This window comes from Colletotrichum aenigma (assembly GCF_013390185.1).
Source record: "Colletotrichum aenigma strain Cg56 chromosome Unknown KSG_Cg56_contig05, whole genome shotgun sequence".
NCBI lineage: Eukaryota > Fungi > Ascomycota > Sordariomycetes > Glomerellales > Glomerellaceae > Colletotrichum > Colletotrichum aenigma.
The window spans coordinates 4,461,163-4,485,359 of record NW_023500911.1 but is presented as its reverse complement, the minus strand read 5'-3'; the positions used below and the strand labels follow the sequence as shown (position 1 = coordinate 4,485,359).

At 57.3% G+C, this 24,197-nt stretch overlaps 9 protein-coding genes across 9 annotated transcripts; 4 read left to right on the top strand and 5 right to left on the bottom strand.

The window, feature by feature from the left end:
* Positions 1-696: 696 nt before the first annotated feature.
* On the top strand, positions 697-1,893 carry CGCA056_v008836 (SH3 domain-containing protein; the record flags this gene model as incomplete). The annotated part of the gene is made up of 1 exon (XM_037324083.1): positions 697-1,893. One exon carries the CDS (start codon positions 697-699, stop codon positions 1,891-1,893), a length of 1,197 nt encoding a protein of 398 aa, XP_037178598.1.
* Positions 1,894-2,992: 1,099 nt separating this feature from the next.
* On the bottom strand, positions 2,993-4,496 carry CGCA056_v008835 (26S proteasome regulatory subunit 4-like protein; the record flags this gene model as incomplete). Its single annotated transcript, XM_037324082.1, has 3 exons — positions 2,993-3,499; positions 3,547-4,353; positions 4,434-4,496. 3 exons carry the CDS (start codon positions 4,494-4,496, stop codon positions 2,993-2,995), a joined length of 1,377 nt encoding a protein of 458 aa, XP_037178601.1.
* Positions 4,497-7,249: 2,753 nt separating this feature from the next.
* CGCA056_v008834 (uncharacterized protein) lies at positions 7,250-8,279 on the bottom strand (the record flags this gene model as incomplete). The annotated part of the gene is made up of 2 exons (XM_037324081.1): positions 7,250-7,700; positions 7,765-8,279. The coding sequence occupies 2 exons, from the start codon at positions 8,277-8,279 to the stop codon at positions 7,250-7,252; spliced, it is 966 nt and encodes a 321-aa protein (XP_037178600.1).
* A 1,258-nt stretch (positions 8,280-9,537) lies between these two features.
* On the top strand, positions 9,538-10,362 carry CGCA056_v008833 (Ubiquitin-conjugating enzyme E2 1; the record flags this gene model as incomplete). Its single annotated transcript, XM_037324080.1, has 3 exons — positions 9,538-9,798; positions 9,858-10,129; positions 10,188-10,362. The coding sequence occupies 3 exons, from the start codon at positions 9,538-9,540 to the stop codon at positions 10,360-10,362; spliced, it is 708 nt and encodes a 235-aa protein (XP_037178595.1).
* Positions 10,363-11,663: 1,301 nt separating this feature from the next.
* Positions 11,664-13,030, bottom strand: CGCA056_v008832 (Succinate--CoA ligase [ADP-forming] subunit alpha; the record flags this gene model as incomplete). Its single annotated transcript, XM_037324079.1, has 5 exons — positions 11,664-12,253; positions 12,336-12,424; positions 12,497-12,623; positions 12,718-12,746; positions 12,864-13,030. The coding sequence occupies 5 exons, from the start codon at positions 13,028-13,030 to the stop codon at positions 11,664-11,666; spliced, it is 1,002 nt and encodes a 333-aa protein (XP_037178594.1).
* A 2,641-nt stretch (positions 13,031-15,671) lies between these two features.
* pth1 (putative peptidyl-tRNA hydrolase) lies at positions 15,672-16,319 on the bottom strand (the record flags this gene model as incomplete). The annotated part of the gene is made up of 1 exon (XM_037324078.1): positions 15,672-16,319. The coding sequence occupies one exon, from the start codon at positions 16,317-16,319 to the stop codon at positions 15,672-15,674; it is 648 nt and encodes a 215-aa protein (XP_037178597.1).
* A 1,075-nt stretch (positions 16,320-17,394) lies between these two features.
* Positions 17,395-18,576, top strand: hob3 (the record flags this gene model as incomplete). Its single annotated transcript, XM_037324077.1, has 7 exons — positions 17,395-17,407; positions 17,511-17,561; positions 17,614-17,659; positions 17,730-17,803; positions 17,859-18,006; positions 18,060-18,118; positions 18,182-18,576. 7 exons carry the CDS (start codon positions 17,395-17,397, stop codon positions 18,574-18,576), a joined length of 786 nt encoding a protein of 261 aa, XP_037178596.1.
* A 403-nt stretch (positions 18,577-18,979) lies between these two features.
* Positions 18,980-19,672, bottom strand: DCP1B (mRNA-decapping enzyme 1B; the record flags this gene model as incomplete). Its single annotated transcript, XM_037324076.1, has 1 exon — positions 18,980-19,672. One exon carries the CDS (start codon positions 19,670-19,672, stop codon positions 18,980-18,982), a length of 693 nt encoding a protein of 230 aa, XP_037178362.1.
* An 859-nt stretch (positions 19,673-20,531) lies between these two features.
* Positions 20,532-23,738, top strand: IP5P8 (Type I inositol polyphosphate 5-phosphatase 8; the record flags this gene model as incomplete). The annotated part of the gene is made up of 1 exon (XM_037324075.1): positions 20,532-23,738. One exon carries the CDS (start codon positions 20,532-20,534, stop codon positions 23,736-23,738), a length of 3,207 nt encoding a protein of 1,068 aa, XP_037178363.1.
* Positions 23,739-24,197: the final 459 nt, after the last annotated feature.

The following is a 24,197-nucleotide window of genomic DNA, read 5'->3' as shown; positions in this document are numbered from 1 at the left end:
CTCCTCATCCACAAACCCTTCCCTTCGCCCTTTGTTTCCCGCGCACCTTACCTTACTCCAGCCCCTCGAGCTAGAACCCCAAAGGGCCGCCTACGCACTTACCACATGAAACAAACCTTGCACGCAGCACCCACCAGCAACATGGGATGATATCTCGCTCGCCTGCTCCAAGCCTAATGAACCCCTGTCCCGCAGCCCCTCATCCAGTCTCCTTCTCTGCTCCGTCCCGTGTGCGCCTCCACGAGTGTCGCCCCCGCGCCTAGGCCTCCGTACGCAAAATGCGCCTCGTTGATTATGAGCAATGAGCACGGGAGGGCATTGTCTTTTCCCGGACACACGCCCCATTGGACGAAATTCAAAAACGAATCACCCACCAGAGTATTTCCCGGTTTTCTTCGTAAGGCCAGACCCAGCGACGCCCAGAACCCAGACCTTAGACCCCTCGCCGCCGCACACCATCTTTCCCACAGATTTCGCTTCGACGCCCTCTTGACTCCGACCCAGGCCTCTCGTCCCTCCCTTCCCCAGGCCACATCCATGATGACGCTCCAAGACTGTCCAAACTCCCTCCCATAGCACCGCCCGTAGTCCGTAGACCAAAACGTATATCATCACCCTCAAGCCTCACCTCGCCTCTCCCCCTCTACTCTCCTCTCCTCCCTCCATACCCATCAACCACCTCATGATACCTTCAAAATGCCTTCCTACCAAGAAGACGACCTCCAGTCAATAGGCCCCGCGCCCTCCTACACCTCCCGCACATCCACCCTCCGCCGCCGCCTCAAGAACCCCTTCCACCGCTCCTCCTCCTACCCAAAACCTCCCGGCCGCGGCGTCTCCCACCACGTCCACCGCGTCACCACAACCCTCGGCCACCCCATCAACCGCGCCGCCCACCTCCTCGGCGCCGAGGGCTTCATGCCCTCCACCATGCCCAACGAGTGCGCCAAAACCGCCCGCATCCTGCACGCCTTCACCGACGACCCCTCCCCGCCCCCGTCCGCCCGCGGCGGCCAGCCCCTCCACCCCCTCGGCCTCTCCACAAAGTCCCTCGTCTCCATCCCCCCCAAGATCCTCGCCTCCTGCGCCGGCCTCGCCATCTTCAACACCCTCCGCGCCGGCGCCTACATGGGCTCCCTCTCCGCCGGCTCCGGCCTCGTCGTCGCCCGCCGCCCCGACGGTTCCTGGTCCCCGCCCTCCTCCTTCGTCATCTCCACCCTCGGCGCGGGCTTCATGATCGGCCTCGACATCTACGACTGCGTCCTCGTCCTCTCCACCGCAGCCCAGGTCGCAGCCTTCACCCACCCGCGCGTCTCCCTCGGCGCAGAGTCCTCCGTCGCCATCGGGCCCCTCGGCACCGGCGGCGCCGTCGAGGCTGCCCTCTCCAAGACCTCGCGGCCCATGTTCTCCTACATCAAGTCCCGCGGCTTCTGGGCCGGCGTGCAGGTCGAGGGGACCATCATCCTCGCGCGGCAGGACTGCAACGCCGTCGCGTACCAGGACCGCCGCACCTCCGCGAAGAAGATCCTCGCCTGCCAGGCCGAGTGGCCCGAGGGCTCGCAGCCGCTGTGGCACGCGCTGATGGCCATGGACGGGTACTACTCTGCCGTGATGGACGCGGACATCGCGCGGGAGGTGGCGCTGCTGGGTCCGCCTGGCGACGGGGAGGTGCCGCAGGGGTATGCGAGCCCGCCGCCCGACGTGGAGGACGACACGCCCGCGCCGGCGTACTCGCCGTCCGTGGCGTCGGCGTGGCGGTACGGGAGCGAGGAGGGCGTGACGGAGGCGCCGCTGCCGCCGCTACCACAGCTGCCACCACCGCCGCCGCCACCGCCGGTGCCGGTGCCGGTGCCAGTGTACGACAAAGACAGGTTGCGAAGGCTGGTGCAATGATAAACAAAAAGTCTAATCCGTGAATATCTTCATTCTGGGCAAAAAGGAGTTCGTTTCATTCGGGGCGGGGTGTTAGACTGTACCTTTCCATAGCGGCAATACCAAATTTCATCAAATTCGCAATCTCAAGATTCCCATCTTCCGCATGAGCTGGGGAAACCCAAACATTCGCCTTCGTCCCCCAGGGCCCATCCCTGAGCCGAAACAGCCGCAGCTCACCCTCTCGGTAAGCACCCATATCCTCAAATCATGCGTTTTGCCGTGGGGCGAAGTTAGAGTTCGTCTCTTTCCGCGTGGCCAACGTTGCCGAGACCGGGGATTGTGCAAGCTCTGGATGCGGGCCCAGGGTCAATTCTGCCCGGCCTAGACCCGTGGTTAGTTTTCGGGGTTGAGGGGTATTAGTAAGTGATGGTTTGGGGGGTGGGTCGGAAGTATGCAAGTGTTTTGGTGATGATGGTTTGGCTGGTGACTAAATGGCCGGTTGTGGTTGACATTGTTCGTTCTTATCATAGACCTGCTTGGTGATTGGAGGGAGTTATTGCTCTGCAAGCAAAGACAGTGACAGCTTGTCCGCGTCCCTTTCGTCTTCGATGACCGGAGTGCTGGTTGTCCTCTCCTGGGCCACCGACGGACTCTAGCTACTGTGGCGATCCTTCCCCGTACTGGAAGGCAGAGAGCCCTTTCGACATGTCTATGAGAGTGAATAGTCGTGGCTTGGGAGGTTCGTGCCGCAAGCAGGAGAGTGGGTCGGGAGGCTTGTGTTTGTATCTGTCCCTGTCATCTCGTGCGTGCATCTACGCCAGAGTTCGAAGGTCAGTTCGCAGGGCTCTGTCGTGATCGAGGCTGTTCCGCCGAGTAGCGCAAACATGCCTGGAAAGGGTTTTCGGTTGCCTCTCAGTCCTTCCCAAGCTGGTTGTTGCTGTACACTTTCAAAAGGCCACGTCTGCATCACTGTCATGCATGATGCGGGCTGTCATCAGACTTGCTTGCTATTATCTCTATCGTAGCTGTCTGTCTCCGCCGTCGTCCGGCTTCGTCCGCCCTCGCCCGCCCTCGTCCTCGTTCGTCTCTATCTATGCCAGTCATACACGTGAAACTCTTACAAGTACAAGCCCTCGGGCTCGCTCTCCTGCTTAGTGCGCAGGACTCTCTCCCTGGCAGACCGGAAGTCCGCCATCTGCACACGCATACGGCGCTCGCGCAGAGCGAGCAGACCGGCCTCGGAGCAAATGGCCTTGATGTCGGCACCGGAGAGATCGTCCTTCTGCGAGATAAACTCCTCGAGGTCGACGTCATCGTTGAGCGACATCTTGGACGTGTGCAGCGTGAAAATCTTGCGCTTGGTGTTCTGGTCGGGGTTCTCGAAGAGAATCTTTCGGTCGATACGTCCGGGACGGATCAGGGCAGGGTCGAGCGTCTCGATCTTGTTGGTAGCCATGATGACCTTGACGTCGCCACGGTCGTCGAAACCGTCGAGCTGGTTCAGAAGCTCCAGCATGGTTCTCTGGACTTCACGCTCACCTCCAGATGTCGAGTCGTAACGCTTCGTGCCAATAGCATCGATCTCGTCAATGAAGACGATGGAGGGGGCGTTCTCGCCGGCAACCTAGTGATGTTAGTAATATGACAGTAGCAGATAGTGATTGTGCATACCTGGAAGAGTTGGCGAACGAGACGGGGACCGTCACCGAGATACTTCTGGATGAGCTCACTTCCGACTATACGCAGGAAGGTGGCCGAAGTCTGGTTGGCAACTGCCTTGGCGAGGAGGGTTTTTCCGGTACCGGGAGCACCGTAGAGAATGACACCCTTGGGCGGCTTGATACCCATCTCCTCGTAGAGCTCGGGGTGCAGTAAGGGCAACTCGACCGACTCTCTGACTTCCTGGATCTGTGTCTCCAGACCACCAATGTCGGCATATGACTCTGTGGGTGCCTTGTCCAGCTTCATGACGCTGACGAGAGGATCGGCGTCGTCGGTCAAGACACCAACGATGCTGACGCTCTTATGGTGAAGCAGCACACTGGCACCAGGCTCGAGCAGATCCTTGTCGACGAAGCTCATGATGCTAACATAGTACTCGGGACCAGTAGTACTGCTCACGATGGCGTGGTCGTCATCAATCATCTCCTCGAGCGTGCCGACACCCATTGGGCTACCACGCATGTCATCGACCCGACCACGCTCATCGGCGAGACGGTCGACATCGCCCTCGGGGCCGACGGCAGCTCCTTCCTTAGCCGCCTTGGCCTTGCGGAGGCGCTCCTGGTTCTCGACGTACTCCTCCTCGAGGATGAGATGGTCGTGGATTCGTTGCATTCGCAGCAGGCGGAGCTTGCATCTGCTCGTAGGGAAGACGGCCGGGAGCTTGGCCGCAGCGCTGGTGCCGGCAGCCTTTCTCTTCTTGCGGCCGACTCTGGTGGTAGGGCGTGGAGGAGGCTCGTACTTGGGCTTCTCCTTCTGTAGAAGTGCTAGTTAGATATTGATGCTTTAAGAGGGTTGTTTGAGATCAGTTCGATGGGTTAGCTGCGTCTGCGTACCTTCTTGTCCTTGTCGTCCTTGCCGTCGCCTCCCCCGCCCATTCCACTCTGGTTCTGTCCCATGGCGTCTCTCTAGCCGTCGTCCGTCGTCTCTGTAGCTTGTGTGTGTGTGTGTCGTGTGTGAATAAACAGCAAAAATTGGACAGCGTGGTGGTGGTGGAAGCTTGTGATGATGATGGAGTTGGGTGGATGCGAGCGACCAGGCCAGGGTAGAGGTCGACGAGGTGCGAGGCTGCTACTGCTTGCGTCTTGCGTAGGTAAGCACGTTGGTGGCCGTACCTGCCTCGTACCTTGAGCACAGACCCTCTGCGGCAGGCGCCAGAGGAACGCGCAGCCCGCTTCCACAGCACCTTCCTCCCTCGGGCTATCCCTCTTCCGGAAAGGACGCTCTGGAGTCACGTGCTATCCCATACTGATTAGTCATCTCCAAGGTTAGAGGCAGGTGCGACCCGATGCTCCGTCCCTCGGCGCCGGCTTCTCCACTTTTAGGGCGGCCGGCACCCAGAACGCTGAAGCTGAACCAGGCTTACTCTACTATGTAGACCTGCCCATTTATCTCAATTCTCATACCCTGTGGTGCTTATTCAACAGGCCTGAGAGCTGCTAACTCTTGTGACTCATCCTCGTCATTCTTTCTGTCCTCATAGTCCTTGGTCTTGTCGTCCATCATCGTCGTCCGTTGCCGTCGTCCCTCTTCGTCCTCGTCGCTGTCCTTGTCGCTCTTGTTGTCCTTCCTCTTGTCGTCCGTCATTGTCTTTTATGGTCTCCTCTATATGCACTTCCCCCTGCTACCTGCCCTTCCCTTTGTCAACCTCACCCTCTACTTACTTCATCACCTACCCATTTCTCCTTTTACTTACCTCTTCCTTACCTACCTCGATCTTATCTCCTCGCCAATATCTACGCAGAATTATGACGGCACGCTATTTACTCCAAAAAGCCTATGCACGCTTTGTACATCACTTGCAACATCCCATCTGACGCTGGAGCCCGCCATCTAAGCCGGCCTGCCCGGTTCTGAACCTTTCGGTAACTCCGTGCTTGCCATCGCGGTTCAGCATTCTTGCATCTGGGCAACTAACCCAGCAAATCATTTGGTGCCTCAACTCCCGGAGCCTTGTCACTGGAGCGTCGATGAGCTCGCGTGACGTCGAAGGGGTGGACAAATGAAGCATTTGCTTTCCCTCAAGGTAACGGAAGAAAGATCCACAAGAGTCACGCGGTAAAGGTTTCGTGAGCTGACCGTAATACTCTCAAATCTCGAATGATATCCAGCACCCCTTTAGCCAGAACTTCAAATTAGTTGAGAATAAAAGACCGTCTGTGTATCATACCTTACTTCTTCTCACTTTTCACATTGCACTGGTCCTCGTTACTCACAACACCATGTCTCGTCAAGGTTATCGAACCGCACAATGGGAAGGACAACCCCCTCCGATTGAGCAGCGCCCGTGGTGGAACGTCCGACATCCAACTGCAGAGAAGTCCCCCCACGGTCACGATAAAGACACCCCCTTCCCGTGGATGATTTCCTCCAACCATGTGGCCCCAGGCTTCGATCACCCATCCAAGCAGGAGAACTCGCCGTGGTGTCTGCTTCTCAGATTCATGCTGATGGACCTTCCACATCAGATTATGCATGATGTAAGCCTTCAGTCGTGGGCCGAGCATCCCGTCCCACAAAATAAAGCAGCTCTCCAACGCCCTTCTGATATTGCTCCCTATGGCAAACAACAGCAGAGATGGAGCCGCCGGTTTCTATCTTCACCACCAGCCTCCTGCCAATCTCACGAAAGCGACGGGAAATGGCTGGTTGTTGCTTATCTCTGGGGGGAGAGCAAGGAGTGGCTAGAAACCGTGGATATAGGGCAACTCGTAGCGTCTTCGCATTGTGTTTGGTAAGAAAATGCAAGTTCCAACGGTGAAAAAGGTTGACTGACATTTCCAGCCAAAAGTTTCATGAAAGGTTGCTTGACTCCCACTCAGGTACCAAACATTGTCAGGATTGGTATAAGATGTCTGAATATCGGCGCATATCGGCTGGACATTCGATCACGCTAGTCGATCTCCTGCGTACAAAACCAAAGTCTTACGCGGAGAAGAGGGAACGGGTCGTCACAGAGCCTAGCATTTTCTCCGATCAACTCAAAGCGTACATTAACGCATTCAACGACATTCTGGATAGCGGCGGAAGGCAAAAGCGTAGTTCAACCGCCTAAAGCTACCTGAAAAAGAAGCCGAAGTACATGCTGAGGCTGTGTGTCAAGGTAAGATCCCTCATAAAAGGAAAGTTGAGGGACATATAGAAGCCGTTAGTCCTAATTAAGCATGATCTGAAAAGCGCGTTAAGGGAGATATTCTCAGTTTCACGTTTGCGATTGGGGTCACTCCGAGACATCAGCCAGTCATGTACAACGATGAACTCTTGTGGTGGCTTCGCAAGGCTGATGTTGGTGGGATTTATCAAAGCTTCAATTATGCTACGAGGTATGTAGTACGCGTAAAAGCGCTACTCGAAGGGCTGGCAAAGGCATCGCAAGACCATTAGCAAAGTCTCGTAGATCCAGTGATTCGTGAACAATCTCAAAAAATTGTTTGCTACTTTCTTACAGATTCGTACCTTATGCTACGATTGCTGGGCGAATCTGGGTCTACAGCCCCTTCATACGTTACCACTCCATTCTGGTTGATATTGGGTCATGCCTCTGAAAACTACTAAGTACATCTACTCGCTGAAGTTCTCTTTTAAGTTGCAATAAGAAGTCTCGTATTATCAAAGCTGATAGATTGAAGTAAACAATCTACAAGGTTGTCGGCTACATTACTGCACAGGTTCCACCTCTGGCCTTAGGTTGGCTTTCAAGCTTCTCAACAACGACGGCCTCGTCTTCAAAAAACTCTTTCATATGAGCTTCATCGGCTGTCGGAGCGATGGCCTCATCCTCAGAAGACTCATTGACAGGAGCCTCATCAACTATCACATATGACGGGTCTCTCGCACACGGACACGATCCCGGCCGCTGTCGCTTCTCATTAAGAACCTGGGATTCATTAAACCTCAACTGCCTGAGGTTTGGATGTATTGATGCAAGGTTTCCCGTCAATGTCGCCGTCGTAAAGGCCCCGTAATCTTCGTCATCAACTGGCTCATCGACAACATCACGCAACTTGCCATCTTTAGATACCTTCTTCTGATAGACCAAGTCCCAGTGATGAAGTTCTAGGTTGTCTGGGCCCCTTTCTTCGACCAGGTGGTGAACATCGTGCCTGGGACTAAGATTAGCCGAGTTCCCTACATGTCGGATTAGAGATGCGGACGGGAGTGGCTTACCGTATGATTGGGGAGAAGGCTGCCAGGCGTCTGATATCAACGCTGTCTACCCACCCTTGGCTCTCTCCCCATACGTAGGCAGCTATAAGCCAATTACCAACGCATTCAGGATTGCCAACGCAAAACATGCCGTCAGACGTTTGGGGTGCTACGTCTGTGAACACAGTTCGGCGGACCCATTTCTGGTTAGGCTCGTTTGTGGGACTGTTCAGAGGCTGCCGTGTTAACGCTTCTGGCACTAGATGATCCTCCTCGTCGTCCCATGATTGTAAAGCGCCGTCGGTCTTTTCCTGATGCGGGTCAACCAACATTGACACGAGTAAGAGACGCCAAGGTGAGGCCGCTGGTCGGGTCTGGAAGCCCGGGGCGACGTGGAAGGACGAAACTTTCCATTTGAAATGACCCTCTGTGTTCTCTTTGATATCGGAGTCTAAAATGTCCCAGTATGGAAGATGATTTGAGGGAGGAAGACTGCGGCCTTCACCCTCCACGGTCTGAGTTGCTGAACGAGACATGTTGGCGATGAGGATACTGGAGGATAATGTTGAATGAACTTGGGAGGTGCCGAAAGCGACCCGTCACGGCTGCTTAAATATTGAATAACAAGCCACCCGGGTCATGGGGTTACAAAGTTCGCAGCAGACCACAATGGTGGGTTTGAATTTTCAGCCCACACATGGTCTCCGACAGCCTCAACCGTCAACATTTGGCCACACAACCTTGGGGCGAACGGCAATTGAACCAAAGTTAGAATTAAGTGAAAGCCATAAATTCAAGAAGCTCATCAAGGAAATATGCGGGCATCTTGATGAAAACATTTGGAAGGGCATCACCCAGGTACACAACATATTTGTAAGCATACGGCGTCGCGTTTACACTTTAGCAGCCGACACAAACACATGCGTGCATTCTTCAACGTCCACGATATTGCAGCTAGATCAGAGGAAGAAATTCTGTCAATAGAACGTTCGAACGATTGGGGCCGTGGGGACTTTGTACCTTGAGGAGAGATAAGTACCGTAATTATAACACCCATTCTGGCACTCGAAATTTGGTCTCACCTCTTGCTATGGTAGGACTTGGAGATTCCCAAATCAGTTACTTGGCATAGATATCTCAGAGAAAATAACTGAACTTTCATCGCAGCTCTTCTAATCAGTTATTCCTGTTGTCTTTGTGATCTCTTATTGTTTTCCCTGTCCCTTTGTCCCTGGGATCCTTATTGTCACTTCTTTCATCCAGGATCTGGGAATCTTCATCTAACAAGACAAAGCAGAAGAGTCCTCTCATTTGACATGTCAATCTTCACTGATTCGTTAAATATAGCAGCCCAATCACCATCAACCATCAGTACTCAGCTCTGTGCAGTACATAAGGTAGGTAATAATTGGCTGCAATAAGACGTTCAAACATGACAGCACCAGTGACATATGCTCCAGAACCCCTCCGAGCCCCACAGACCCGTTCCAGGTCTTCCCCTCCAGCGGGTGCAAGGGCGCTAATGTTAGTGCCGGTCCGCACGGACCATTCCAGCATCATCTTTCTGAGGGGCACGTCCGCCTTCCATCTTTCCACCCTCCTGCTTTGCAGAACGACCAGACCCAAACACTTCAGTGCGCCTCACTTGACCTCACCACCTTTTAACTGCGAATCCCCACGAAGAGTCTTTGAGGGAAGACACCTAGCACGACGCCAGGTGTGAGAGACAGCATCAATACCAGCAACAGCAGTTCAAATACCCCATTCCATCATCAGACAATTAAGCCACCCACCATGTCGAGCCCAAAGGAGAGGCGAATCCTCAAGGAGCTGAACGACATCAGGAGCGACCAGGACAACTCTGGCGTCTTCGCCCAGCCGATTCAAGAGAACAACCTATTGCACCTGAAGGGCACCTTCCCCGCGCCCCCCGACACCCCCTACGCTGGCGGCCAGTACACGGTCGACATCAAGATCCCAGACAGCTACCCGTTCAAGTCGCCCATCATCAAGTTCGACACCAAGATCTGGCACCCCAACGTCAGCTCCCAGACTGTAGGCCTTCCCTCCCCCTCCCCTCCATGCTGTCATCAGCTAACAAAGTCCCCCACCAGGGCGCAATCTGCCTCGACACCCTCGGCTCCGGCTGGTCCCCGGTCCAGACGATCAAGACGGCCCTCCTCTCCCTCCGCATGCTCCTCGAGTTCCCGAACCCCAAAGACCCGCAAGACGCCGAGGTCGCCAAGATGATGCTCGAGAACCCCGAGGCCTTCGCGAAGAAGGCGCACGAGTGGGCCGTCCTGCACGCAGGCGCGCCCTCGAAGGACTTTGACACGACAAAGTACCGCCAGGAGGCGGCCGTAACCAAGGGCGACGACTCCCAAAGGTGGGTTTGCTTGATGTTTGAGCAGAGGAGAATATCCGACTGACAGTGGAAAACACAGGTACATGGGCTACAACAAGGACCTCGTGGACCGCTTCGTAAACATGGGCTTCGAAGTCGACGCCGTCGTCGAGGCCTTCGTCTTCGTGGGTATCGACCGCAACGGCGGGGAGGACTACGAGCTGGAGGAGGCGTATATGGGCGATATCACGGCTCGGCTCCTCGGCGAGCAATGATCACCGTGGTCCGAAAATAGCGACATCACTTTACTACGGTACAGAAGGGGATGCATCACCATGAAGGAGAATGGACCATGAGGGAGAGAGAGGGAATCGCATCGAATAGGGAGTCACATCAAACATTATAGAATCAGGGCGGGTCGGGCATCGAACATGGCTGGCGAGCGTACGGGGAAGGGGCCGGATCTTGCTTTTTTTCCACGCACAAGAGGGGAGAGGACTGTGCCGCAACGCATGGACTCGGCATACATATTCTTTTTTTACGAGGCTGCCGGACTTTGTGTCTTCCCAAACCTCATGGCGGCACGACGGCTCGCATTTTCCATTGCATGCGTTTCGAAGGGCGGCCCCGGGGTTGAGGCGGGCATAGGCAAACGGCCGGAGCACTCTTCCTCCGTCAGACATTGGCTAAAAGTCACCAGAGACTTTTGTTTCTTACCTGCATTACGGACATGGCGTTAAAGGAGGAGGGAGTTTACAATTGGAACCGCATGGGGACACTCTTACAGTCGTCTTTTAGTTTCTCGCTTCTCCAAATTTCAAGCTTCAACAGTAGAGCACTCCCATTTCATCGTGTAAAATGCATCAAGCCAATGCGTGGAATGTAGCATCCAGCGCTTCCAAGCTGCAGGTCACTATCCCCGATTACGGATCCCTCACAATGTGAAAGCCAGGCAAGGCTGTCTGAGGTATCTGCCAAATGCCTGCATCCATTGATCCGGCGTTTGCTCGCCCCATATTTCTACCTGCGTCGGGCCGGCCCAGGTGTGATTGTTTCCCCTCGGGGTTCGGAGACGGACGACCCCTGGCACTCCCCTCCACCCCCGGTATGGGGAGTCGTACGACGGGAAGATTTAGATGCGGGAGGGGTGCGGTTTTGTGTAGCAGTCGGCAAGTACGCCATAGCAGCAAAATATATAAGGCACTTCCGCGATACACGGCGCACGCGAGGAACAAAAACCGGGGCATTTCCTCTAATTCTTTCTTGAATTTCCCTCCCTGCCCAGCGTTGCCGAATTCCAGTCTATCGAGTCTTCATGGTGGCGGAAGCGGCGCGGCGGCAAACATCTCGACGACGTACACACATACGACACACGATGCAGGAAAATCGCCTCGTTTCCTCCACGCCCGGATGAGCGCGCCTTGGGCACCGCGTCGGCGAACTGCTACCACGCTTCAAACAGGTCTCTTTAACATGTTACATACACAGGTTCACTTAGTATTTTCCTCCTCTTGTTTACGGTTTCGTCCCACGCAGGAGGTGATGGTTTCATCGAGAGTTCTGAACGTCGAGCGATTTACAGGAGGTCGCGGCGGACGAACTCGTCGTACAGGGCCTTGCCGAGGCCGGCGGGGGAGGGCTCGACGATGACGCCGGCGGACTTGAGGGCGGAAATCTTGGAGTCGGCACCGCCCTTGCCGCCGGAGACGATGGCACCGGCGTGACCCATGCGGCGGCCGGGGGGCGCGGAGATACCGGCGATGAAGGAGACGACGGGCTTGCCGCCGTTGACGGTGTTGTTGGCGCGGAGGAAGTCGGCGGCGTCCTCCTCGGCGGAACCACCGATCTCGCCAATCATGATGATGCCGTCCGTCTCCTCGTCCTTGAGGAAGACGTTGAGGCAGTCGATGAAGTTGGTGCCGGAGAAGGGGTCACCGCCGATGCCGACGACGAGGGACTGGCCGAGGCCGGCCTGGGTGGTCTGGTTGACGGCCTCGTAGGTCAGGGTGCCGGAGCGGGAGACGATACCGATGCGGCCGCGCTTGTGGATGAAGCCGGGCATGATACCGATCTTGCACTGGCCGGGGGCGATGATGCCGGGGCAGTTGGGGCCGACGAGGCGGGTCTTGGATTGCGTCTTGAGCATGTTGGTGATGCGGACCATGTCTGGCGAGGTGAGTGTGAGCTTATCGGAGCTTGCAAGTGGGGGAGCTTCGGTGTATGATGTGAGGCGAGTATCACGACGTACCATGCTGGGGGATACCCTCAGTAATACAGACGACGAGGGGGATCTCGGCGGCGATGGCCTCCTCGATACCGGCGGCGGCCAGAGGGGGGCTGTGTGCTGGGGTGTCAACTCGGGTCTCTTGATATGTTCAAGCAAGCTTCTTTCGCGACGTGATGACGTACGGGACGAAGATGGCAGTGGCAGTAGCGCCAGTCTCCTTGACGGCCTCGCTGACGTTGCCGAAGACGGGGAGACCGAGGTGCTCCTGGCCGGCCTTCTTGGGGTTCGTTCCACCGACGACCTTGGTGCCTACACGGGTGGGGGAGAAAAGATATCAGCCTCGGAGATTGTCTTTATAGACGCGCGGGATGCGCAATTGCGGTTCGGAAATAGCATCGCGTACCGTAGTCGATGGCCTGTTGCGCGTGGAAGCTATCGCGGGGGAGATACGTGTTAGCCAGCTTGCCCACACCATTTCTGCTGCGTCCTGATATCGCCAGCCGGCCGAGCCAGGGGCGGCGGGCGTCGGACAAAGATAACACCACTTACGTTCCCTGCTTGCCGGTGAAGCCCTGGAAGAGGACCTTGGTTTCGCCGTTGATGCGCAGGTTGTCGATGGTCTTGGTGTAAGGGCCGGCGGCGGCGCTGTAGGACCGTCTGGCGGCCTGGTTCAGCAGCTTGCCTGCCGGGCGCATCTGTCTCGAGAAGGACTGCATGCTGGGCGTCTGTGTGGTTGCGTGTGGGAAGTGCGTTTAAAGGAGAAGGAAAGGATGCGCAGCACAAAACGGTGTGGCGCAATTAAAGAGACCGAGTCGGTGGGGGGGCGGTGGGAGGACGGAGGATGGAGGGGAGAGTGGCCGAGGAGAACGAGATGCTGCAAAGTTGGAGTATCTCGGTAAGGTAGGTATCGTAAAAAGAGACAGGACAGGAGGAGCTGCAGCAATTCACGTCACTTTCCAAAAAGAAGGGTCGAACTGGCACCAAGCAAAACTTGAACCGAGCTCTTTCGAGACAATCGGGTCTGCAGCGCGAGCCACGGGGCCTGCAGCCCGGGAAAACCCGCACCAGTCGGTGATACTGGATAATCCGGCCGGGCCAATAACCGGCTGCAGATTGGGGCACGGTCAGCACCCCACTGCTGTCTGACGTGTGGCGGTGCGTTTTCTCTCCAGGTGTGGCTGATTACCCCACCATCCCACGCCAGCGACCTGCATTTGACGGCCCCTCCAAAATTTCCCAAAAGTGAGGGACAGCGACTAGTGGTGACTCCCGCTCTTTGACCTTGCGGAGATTGATATTGCAAACAACAAAACCCACGACGAGCCGGACGAAACGAGACACCCAAAAATTGCAGATCGAAACGAAACTTCCCTCAAACCACCCGCATCTCTGTCCAACATGGCGACCGCGACCGTCACCGTCACCAAGACGCGGACCTCCAACGTCAACCTGCCCCCTGAGAACGAGCGCTTCCTGCGATGCTGCGCAGACATCGCCAACGCCCTGATCGAGGACCATGAGGCCGTCCGCGACCCCAAGAAGCCTCAGAGGGATCTGAACCTCAACTCCCTGCGCAACAAGTTTGCGCGCAAGCACAAGCTCGCCAATATCCCGCCCTTGACAGCCATCATCGCGGCCATTCCCGAGCACTACAAGAAGTACATTCTACCGAAGCTCATTGCGAAGCCAATCCGTGGGTCTCTCTTACTCCTAACGACAAGACTTATACTGACACATCCCAGGCACATCCTCAGGTATCGCAGTCGTCGCCGTCATGTGCAAGCCTCACAGGTGTCCGCACATCGCCTACACCGGCAACATCTGCGTCTACTGCCCAGGCGGCCCCGACTCCGACTTTGAGTACAGCACACAGTCCTACACCGGATACGAGCCGACATCGATGCGCGCCATTCGAGCACGATACGACCCTTTCGAGCAGGCCCGCGGCCGCGTCGACCAGCTCAAGTCCCTCGGCCACTCCGTCGACAAGGTCGAGTACATCATCATGGGCGGCACCTTCATGTCGCTGCCGGTGTCTTACAGAGAAGACTTCATCGCACAGTTGCACAACGCTCTGAGCGGCTACCAGACGTCGAACGTGGACGAGGCCGTGGAGGCCAGCGAGATGAGCAACATCAAGTGCGTCGGCATCACGATCGAGACGAGACCAGACTACTGCTGGCAGCCCCACTTGACTGACATGCTGCGGTACGGATGCACGAGACTGGAGATTGGAGTGCAGTCGCTTTACGAGGACGTCGCGAGAGACACAAATCGTGGCCACACGGTCGCTGCCGTCGCCGAGACGTTCTGTCTCGCCAAGGACGCCGGGTTCAAGGTCGTCAGCCACATGATGCCCGACCTGCCGAACGTGGGCATGGAAAGAGACCTGGACCAATTCAGGGAGTACTTTGAGAGTCCCGCCTTCCGAACAGACGGCCTCAAGATCTACCCGACGCTCGTTATTAGAGGCACAGGTCTCTACGAGCTGTGGCGCACAGGACGTTACCAAAACTACACACCAAACGGGCTCATCGATCTAGTCGCGAGGATATTGGCATTGATCCCGCCATGGACGCGTATCTACCGTGTCCAGCGAGACATTCCCATGCCCCTGGTTACCTCCGGCGTTGAGAACGGCAACCTGCGCGAGTTGGCGCTGGCGAGGATGAAGGACTTTGGCACCACATGTCGAGACGTGAGGACGCGCGAGGTGGGCGTGAACGAGGTGAAGAACAAGATCCGGCCGAATCAGATTGAGCTGGTGCGACGAGACTACACGGCCAACGGCGGTTGGGAGACGTTCCTCGCCTATGAGGACCCGAAGCAGGACATCCTCGTAGCCCTTTTGCGTCTACGCAAGTGCACCGAAAAGTACACCTACCGCGAGGAGCTCGTCGGCCAGCCGACCAGTCTCGTGAGAGAGCTGCACGTATACGGCACGGCGGTGCCGGTGCACGCGCGCGACCCGAAGAAGTTCCAGCACCAGGGATTCGGCACCCTCCTCATGGAGGAGGCGGAGAGGATAGCGAGGGATGAGCATGGTAGTGAGAAGATTAGTGTCATTTCTGGTGTTGGTGTGAGGAGTTACTACGCCAAGCTCGGGTATTGGCTTGACGGGCCGTATATGAGCAAGTGGCTCGACGGCCGACCCGGACCGGACCAGGCTTGAGCGGAGGGTTGATGCATCCAAGACCGAATCTTGGCGGGCATCCGAGGCTGATGTAAACGGAGGACTCTGGCCAGCATCAAGAGAGCCGCCAATGGATATGGCCTTCAGGCGCAGCAGGCCCGTTCATAAGTACGCCGTCTCCGCCGTGGTATGCATAGAGAGGAATTGAACCACACCGGCACCCCTCATTCTGCAGCCTGCGAATTGGGGAGCTTTGCGTACTCCTCCAGCTTCTTCTCAAAGTCGGCCAAGGCTAGCAATACCTCAGGCACCGCAACCTCATCGAGCGCGCGCGTCTCCGTGTCGGTCATGGGACGAAGCACATAGCTAGAAACCTCCTCCCGGTCGCGCCCCTCGGGCCGGCCAATGCCAACCGATATCCTCGCCCACCTCGCGCCCTCGTAGTCTGACTTTTTCAGGTTCCTGTTGATGCTCTTGACGCCATTGTGGCCCCTGTGACTGCTCAACCACTTGCGCAGCCGGACGTCGCCCAGGCCCAGCTCGAGATCGTCGTGGACGACGACGAGATGCAGCAGGTCGACGCGGCCCCCCATGCGGCGCAGCTCGCGCTCGAAGGCGCGCTTGACGAAGCCGCCTGACACGTTCATCTGGGTGGGCGACTGCAGGAGGGAGTAGCGCTCGCCGATGGAGGCCTGGCAGCCCTTGCCGTTGTTGAAGTCGGTTGTCCTGGAGAAGGCGGGCTGGGCGGGGAGGTAGGTCTGAAGGTGCTTGAGGATGCGGTGGCCGGCGGAGTGGAGGGTGTCGGTGTAGGGGCGTGGGTTGCCGAGGGAGATGAGGAGGATGCGGGCGGCGGCTTGTTTCGGGGCCGCCATCGTGTGCGTCGGCTGCGGTGGTGGTGGAGGTTGGTTGTTGTTCGGGTTCGGGTTCGGGGATATTGGAGATTTTTGAGTGATGGTTGGAGCTTGAAGAATTGGAGGTTGCGATTGGAGGTGGGGGCCGGATTGCATAAGGCTGCATAAGGCGAGAGAGAGTGGGTGTTGTGCACAAGGTTTGTGGTTCCTGGATAAGTTATGTAAGCGAGGGATAGCTCAGGTACTGGTGACAACTCCTGCACTTTGAAAAGGAAGCTGACACCATCATCAGGAGCTACTGACAGCACAAAGGAAAAGATGAAACGGTCCTAGATAAATGCCTGGGCAACCAAGAGTCTGGAGTCTGGAAGAAGAAATAGTTTGAATGAGCAATGGGCAAAGGGGATTTGCTTTCTCTGCTATTACATGGGGCTGTAGGACAAGGGACAGTGTGATGAGAAGAAAGTATCTTCCCACGTGCAATCTTCAATCACTGCATGGTCCAGTGAAGTGAAGAGAAAACAGTCAAAACAACCTGAAGTTGGAGACACTTTCAACTGAAGCTGGCTCCTTCATTTGCTGATCTTTGAAGTGATTCACATTCAGCCCTGTTAAGCATAAAAAAGCAGCCCAACCAGAGTGGACCCGGCAAAGCGGCACTTGCGGCCAGCGCTGCGCCACAGCTCGCCCGGCGCTAGGCACACCACAGCACCTGTTGGAGGGGCCAAGGCCGCTAAGGACGTGGCGCAGTCTGAGCCTCTGTCGCTGACGTCGGTTTTCCCGCTTGTTGCTGCCCACTGTTGCACTGCACTGCACTGCACTGTCTTCCATTGTCGTTGGGTTTCCCCAGCCTGAGTTTGAGTGATTCGTCCGCGCAATCAAAACCACCAAAGCCGCCCTTTCCCTTTACCTACACCAAACCTTCAGACGACGAAACAAACTCCCACCCTCTAACGACGCACGCACCTACCACGAAACAGAGATACCTGACGACGACACGCGAGAATTAATACCTCAGCATAACGAGCACGACTCCGAGATTGGGCATTTTGTGTTTTTTAAGGTGGATTTGCCTGAGTGAGAAGGAACCGGCAAGATGTCGTGGGCAGGTACGCATTACGCCACTCGCGAAACCGAACGAAGCCAAACCCCTCCCGTGCAGAGGGACCGCGAAACACACATTGGGCAGGAATGGAGGCTGACGGGCTGCAGGATTCAAGAAGAATGTCAACCGCGCGACGACGCAGGTGATGATGAAGACGGGTTCGTCATCCAACGGCATTTCCCCCCGACGATCGATTCTGACGCTTGGCAGGGCATGTGGAGAAGACGAACGACCGAGACTATGAGGTTGAGGAAAGGTGAGCACGACACACACGCGACACGCCCGACCGAGAGCGAATTGCTGATCGTGCATTGCTTTTTCAACAGACGATTCAGAACCATGGAGGCCGCATCGTTACGGCTGCAGAAGGAGGCGAAGGGATACCTTGATTCGTTGCGAGGTGAGTTGCGTGTTGCCAAGAAGGACGGTGGACAGGTTGGGCTGACGGATTGAAGCCATGACGGCGTCCCAGATGCGCATCGCCGAGACGATAGATGCGTTCTACGGCGACTCGGGCGCCAAGGACGGCGTGAGCAGGAGTTACAAGCAGGCCGTGGAGGATCTCGACGCCGAGACGATCAAGGCGCTCGACGGACCGTACCAGTACGTTCTTGCCGCTCCCCACCCGCGAAGTACAGCGACTGACGAAACCACAGACAAGCCGTCCTCGAACCCATCTCCCGCTTCTGCGCATACTTCCCCGACGTAAACGAGTGTACGTGCTCACTTACCCCACAACCACCACGGCGGCCAACCTACTGACACCATAACCCCGCAGGCATTAAGAAGCGCGGCCACAAGCTCCTCGACTACGACGCCCTCCGTGCCAAGGTCAAGAAGCTGGTCGAGAAGCCCGACAAGGACGTGACGAAGCTGCCGCGCGCCGAGAAGGAGATGGAGATGGCCAAGGCGGCGTACGAGCAGCTCAACGAGCAGCTGTCGACGGAGCTGCCGCAGCTCATCGACCTGCGCGTGCCGTATCTCGACCCGTCGTTCGAGGCGCTCGTCAAGATCCAGCTGCGCTTCTGCGCCGAGGCGTACAGCCGCATGGCGCAGGTGCAGCAGTACCTCGACGCCGACACGAGAGAGCAGTACGCGCAGGGACACCTGGACCAGCGGGTCGAGCAGGTGTTGCAGGAGATTCGGGAGCTGAGCATCAGTGGCACCGTATGAGTCTGCGGCTATGCCTGCTCTGGGGACGTTTTCATGTGGTAATGGCGGTTCACGGCCGGAAATGGGATTTGGGGGGTTTTCATTAATAGAGGATGGCCCCTAGACCTGCGTCACGACTAAGGGAGCGATGTGTCTCCTGCCTCCTTTTCTCTCATGTATGAAAAATGACTTTTCTTAATTATGGGTATCATTGCTTTTTTCCGTTGCTCATCTCATCGAGCCCTACTTTTCGTCTCTATGCCGTTGTCGTAATGCTGGCATCCATCTTCGTAGTCTTGTTCCTCAGACTAGATGCTCATGAACTTGACTTTCATCCTCTACACCACTCCGCGGCGCCCTCCCACCCCTGACTTCTCCTCATCAACTCCACACCTCTAGCCTTCGCGTCACGCACCATGAGCTCCTAGCCCTTGACCCCGTTCTGCGCGCCAAACAGGTCGCTCAGGCTCAGCTTCCTCCCGATGGCCTGCATCGCGGGGCCGAGCTCCTCCTCCTGCGGGGGCAGCTGCTGTGCGGCGCCGCTCTCCTGGAAGGCGCGGACCTGCTTCAGCGTCTCGTCGATCATGGCGGCGTTCATGACGCGGGTGTCGTCCTTGTCGGCGTGGATCCAGATGCCCATGACCTTGTTCTCCTCGGCGGCGCCGCGCAGGCGGAAGATGTAGATCTCGTCCATGACCTCGAAGTCGGCGACGTCGCCGAGGTCGAGGATGACGTTCTCGAGGCCGCGGCGGTTGAGGACGAAGATGCAGGCGCGCGGGGCCGGAGGCACACCCGGCAGAGGTAGGGGGTCCTGCATGCAGAGGAAGTAGGTGCCCTCGATGCCGGTCTTGTCCCAGCCGGGCAGGGAGGGGTTGAAGGTGTAGACGACGGCGTTGGCAGCGATGGAGAGGGTGGCGTTGATGGAGGGGAGGTAGCGGCGCAGGACGGAGAGGTTGAGGTCGGTGTTTGTGCGGTGGAGGAGGGCCGGGTTCGGGTCCGGGACGGGGTGGGTGTCGAGGTAGTGCGCGGCGTCGGATTCGTAGTCGGACTGGACGGGGCGCGGGCCCGTGGAGGGGTGGCGGTTGTGGCCGCGTTTGCGGGGGGTTTGGCGGGACATGTTGGGTTGTGTGGTGGTGGTGATGGTGTTTGGTGACGGAATCGCGAGGTGTGAAGGCGCGGTTCGTAAGGCTGCGAGCACCGTGGATGAGGTCAGTTCTGAGGTGGGTCCGACAGCCTTATCGTGTGGCCGGATCATCTTATCGCAGCTCCCGCACCCCGCCAATACCGGCTGTGGCAGTGCATCTCATACTGAGGGGATGTGCTGGACCTCAGCTGGGCCTCCCCCTGTCATTCCAAGTGACCCCCAAAAACACGGGCACTGGCCACTGAGGAAAGGGAGCGAGGGAGGGATGCACGTCACTGATGCCACCCACCGAAAAGTGCCCGACTCGCCCTGCCGCCCGGAGTCACAGACACTGACTGACTGGACTGTCACTGCTACGTATTGTCACTGCAGAACAAGATCCCTGGGCACATCGTCTCGTGCTTCAATCCTTTCTTCAGTCTGGATCCTTTCCCTCCTCTCCCACATTTCTTTCCCCATATAGTGAAGTGCTCTCGACACCACCACCAACACTACAGCTTCGCAGCCGCCTCGTCCGGTATCCCTACGACCCTTGGGCCAGGTCTCGTCCCGTCCTCCGGCCTCCCTTCCCCAACAACGCATAATCCTCACCATCCTGGTCCGTGACCTCACTTACGACGACTCTGCACCGAAAATACGAACATCATGCGCCGGACGACTCCGGCCTGATCGACCACCATCCAATCCCAACCCACACGCTCCCTCCCGAGCCCACCGGCCCAGCCGCTGTCCCCCCCTGTATCCGCATCCAAAACCCCTACCTATCGTCTTTCACCAAGTTCGAAACCTGCTCTGAGTACACACAAAGGCACCGCAAGCCTCGCCCTCCGCGATGGCGCCCTCCGACACCATCCCCTCGACGACCTCCGACCCCGTCGACCTCACCTCGACGCCCCAGTCTCTCGCCCGTGCCGTCTTCGCCCGCCGCGCAGAGTACGTCCGGCCGCACCGCATCCGCGTCAAGATCGGCACCTGGAACGTCGCCGCGTGCCCCGGCACCGACAAAGACCTCGCGAGCTGGTTCGTGGACGGGTACGGGCTCGATGCGGCCCTGTCACGGCTGAATGTGGGCGATGGCGAGACCGTCGAGACGAACCCGCCCATCCCTCCCACGCCGACGCTTGACACCAAGCTCGCCGCTGAAGATGACAATGAAGTGGCTGAGAGCTCTTCGAACCCAAAGTCCCCAACGTCAACGACGTCGAATCCAAAGTCTCCAATCTCGAATTCGAACCCAAAGTCACCAGTCCCGGCTGCGGCTACGGCTACCCAGCCGGACGCCGTGCACGTGGTCGGAGGCGACAAGATTGGGCTGTATGTGCTCGGCCTGCAGGAGATTGTCGACCTGAACATGGCGAGGGACTACATGAACCGGATGTACTCCGACCCGGGGCCCATAAACAAGTGGAAGGACGCTCTAGAAGCGGCCATGCCGCCCGGCTACGAGCTTGTGGCGGCAGAGCAAATGTCAGGCTTGTGTCTCCTGGCGTACGCATCTCCGGAGGTCGCCCCGACCATCAGCAACGTGAGCACTGTCTCTGTGGGCACGGGATTGTTTGGATACCTCGGCAACAAGGGCGCAGTGACTACAAGAATGTTGCTGGGCGAGACGACGCGCATGGTCTTTGTCAACTGCCACCTTGCTAGCGGCGCGGAGCAAACGTATCTTGACCGTAGACTTTGGGATGTTGGGCAGATCATGTCTCGGACGCAGTTCGACCCCATCAACTTGGCCGGGGAGAACGACGCAGAGCCGGAGAAGATTGGCGACGAGGACTTTGCGTTTTGGCTTGGTGATCTAAACTTCAGGGTAGACGGGCTTCCTGGAAACGACATCCGACGGCTGTTGTTGCTGCATACACGCGGAGAGTACGACTTGGATAAACGGGGGCGCAAGGTCATCGCGGGCGGGGAAGTGCTGGTGGTGAAGAGCTCCAAAAGCGGCAAGGCGGAAGATAGTGACGATGATACGTCCACTATCGAAACGACGCTCTCGTCGGAGCCCAGTGAGCACGACTCGGCGAGCTCGCTGCCGGATCCTGACGACTTTCTGCCGGACCCGAGCGATGACCCTGCTTCATTGCAGGCGACGCTGGATTCGCTGCTGCCGCACGACCAGCTGCGGAGAATCATCCAGGAGAAGAAGGCCTTCCATGACGGGTGGCGGGAAGGGCCGATTACGTTTTTGCCGTCTTATAAATACGATGTTGGGACTATTAGTCTGTTTGATTCGAGCGAGAAGCAGAGAGCCCCAAGCTGGTGTGATCGGATTCTGTACCGGACACGAAAGGATAGGGAGGAATACGAGCAGCAGGTCAAGGATGCCGAGGAAGCGAAGAAGAAAGACGAAGAGATGACGGCACAGGGGCTGGATCATGCGACTGATGATGAGAGCGTCCTGTTCGACTACGACCCAGATGCGGACGGTGAAGAGCCTCCGCCGACTGGCGAAGCTGGGGTCGACTACGATGAATACGACGAGGACGACAACGAGCCGGAGGAAGTTGTCACAAAAGAAGGCTTCACTGATAGGATACAGCTGGATATTTACACCTCACATCAGCGGATCATCTCCTCGGACCACAAGCCCATCATTTCCGTCTTCACACTTGACTACGACGCCGTGGTGCCCGACCTGAAAGCGAAGGTCCACGCCGAGGTTGCAAAGGAGCTGGATCGGGCCGAAAACGAGGGACGGCCGCTCATCACAGTTATTCTGGACAACTACGATCTCCAGGCCAAGGATGAGACGGGGGCGGTGGATGTCGGCGAGGCCGTGGACTTTGGCGACATTGGATATCGCAGCAGACACACTGCCACGCTGACTCTCGCAAATACCGGGCGCGTCCCAGCCAAGTTTGCTTTTGTCGAGACGCCCACCATTGAGGACGACTCTGATTCTTCTAGTCCGCCGTCATGGCTCAGAACGTCATTTAAAAGAGCCGACGTTGAAGACGGAGAACAACCGGACCTCGGCAGTGAGGTAACACTCGAACCAGGGGAGACAATCAGCGCCGTCTTGGAGGTGCACGTCAGCGACATGTCTCATGTACGAGCCCTCAATGACGGCCGCTCATCGCTGGAAGACATCCTGGTTCTTCGCGTGGAAGACGGCCGGGACCACTTCATTCCCGTCCGCGCCTCCTGGCTCCCGACATGTTTCGGCAGATCGATCGACGAACTCATCCGCATCCCGGACGGAGGAATCCGCAAGTTCGTCAGGTCACGGGTCCCCAACGGCTCAGGCTCGATCCCTTACGATCTCGACGTCCATTGTGCGGCCCCCAAGGAGCTCTTCAAACTCACCGAGGCCGTCGAAGTGATGACGTCCCGCGCCATCGCCGACGCAAACATGATTGAGGAGCACCTCATCCCTGGCGACAAGCCCAGCTGGCCGTTCGACGACACGGCGTGGCTGTTCAAAGATAGAGACGCCCGCGACGCGCAGGTGCTTGCGCTCATCGAGGCTCTTGACACGGACCAGCCCCTGGTTGACGCCCTCCCCGTTGAGACGCCTTCCCTGCACCGCCTTGAGGCCATGGCCGAGGTCCTCCTCCTCTTCCTGTCAGGCCTCACGGATGGCATCATCACCGCCTCCCTCTGGGCGAAGATCGAGGTCGCCATCCCGCAAGTCGCCACAACCTCCCGTCCCGCTCCCGAGATCGAGGACGACAAGACAGCCGTTCTCGACATCCTCGCCACCGCACCGAACCACAACATCGCCTTCGTGTTTCTGACGGCCACGCTGTCCAAGGTCGTCTCGGAGCTCGCGCCGATATCGAGGTCCGAGGTAGAGGCGCTGACGATGCCGAAGCCGAACCGACGCAGTCTCAGTTTCAGACGGCTGACGGGCGGGAATGCTGCGGCGGAGGCCGCATTGGCGAGGCGGCGGACGAGGGAGAGACGGGTCGCGGAGGTGTGTGGACGGGCGGTATGTAAGGTCGGTGTGCCGGCTGCGGCGAAGGAGAGGAAGGCTGTTGAGGAGAGGGTCAGGGGGGTTTTGGAGATTTTCGTGAGGAGGCCGTTGGAGGAGGGATAAACGGGCAATTGAGCTAGATGAATGAATGGAAATGTGGTCTGAGTGAGTGCACGTGTCTGTGATGGTTATATTTGTTATGCGAGTGTGGTACCGGCGTCCCCGTTGTCGTCGTCGTCGTCGTCGTCGTCGTCATATTCGTATCACCATGCAAAGACTGGAGTGATGAGATCGGTAGATCTCACCAAGTAAGCCCACTTCGTCGTACCTTGAGCTAGGGGGTCACGGTTATGCGAGTATTGGGAGTGGATACACGTACACTATATATATATATTGTAGTCAGAGACGTGCTTGGAGGTTTTCGTTGGAGCGGCAATCGGCCGGGAGCTTGGCTTGCAACCAGGGATTTGGGGTGCTGGTGTACAAATTCGGCCATCAAGGACCGATGGCGTCGGAGGCCAGGGCAATGTGCGCTGTGAATGGTCTGCTTTGTTAGATCGGTGGACGAGTACACAGATCATC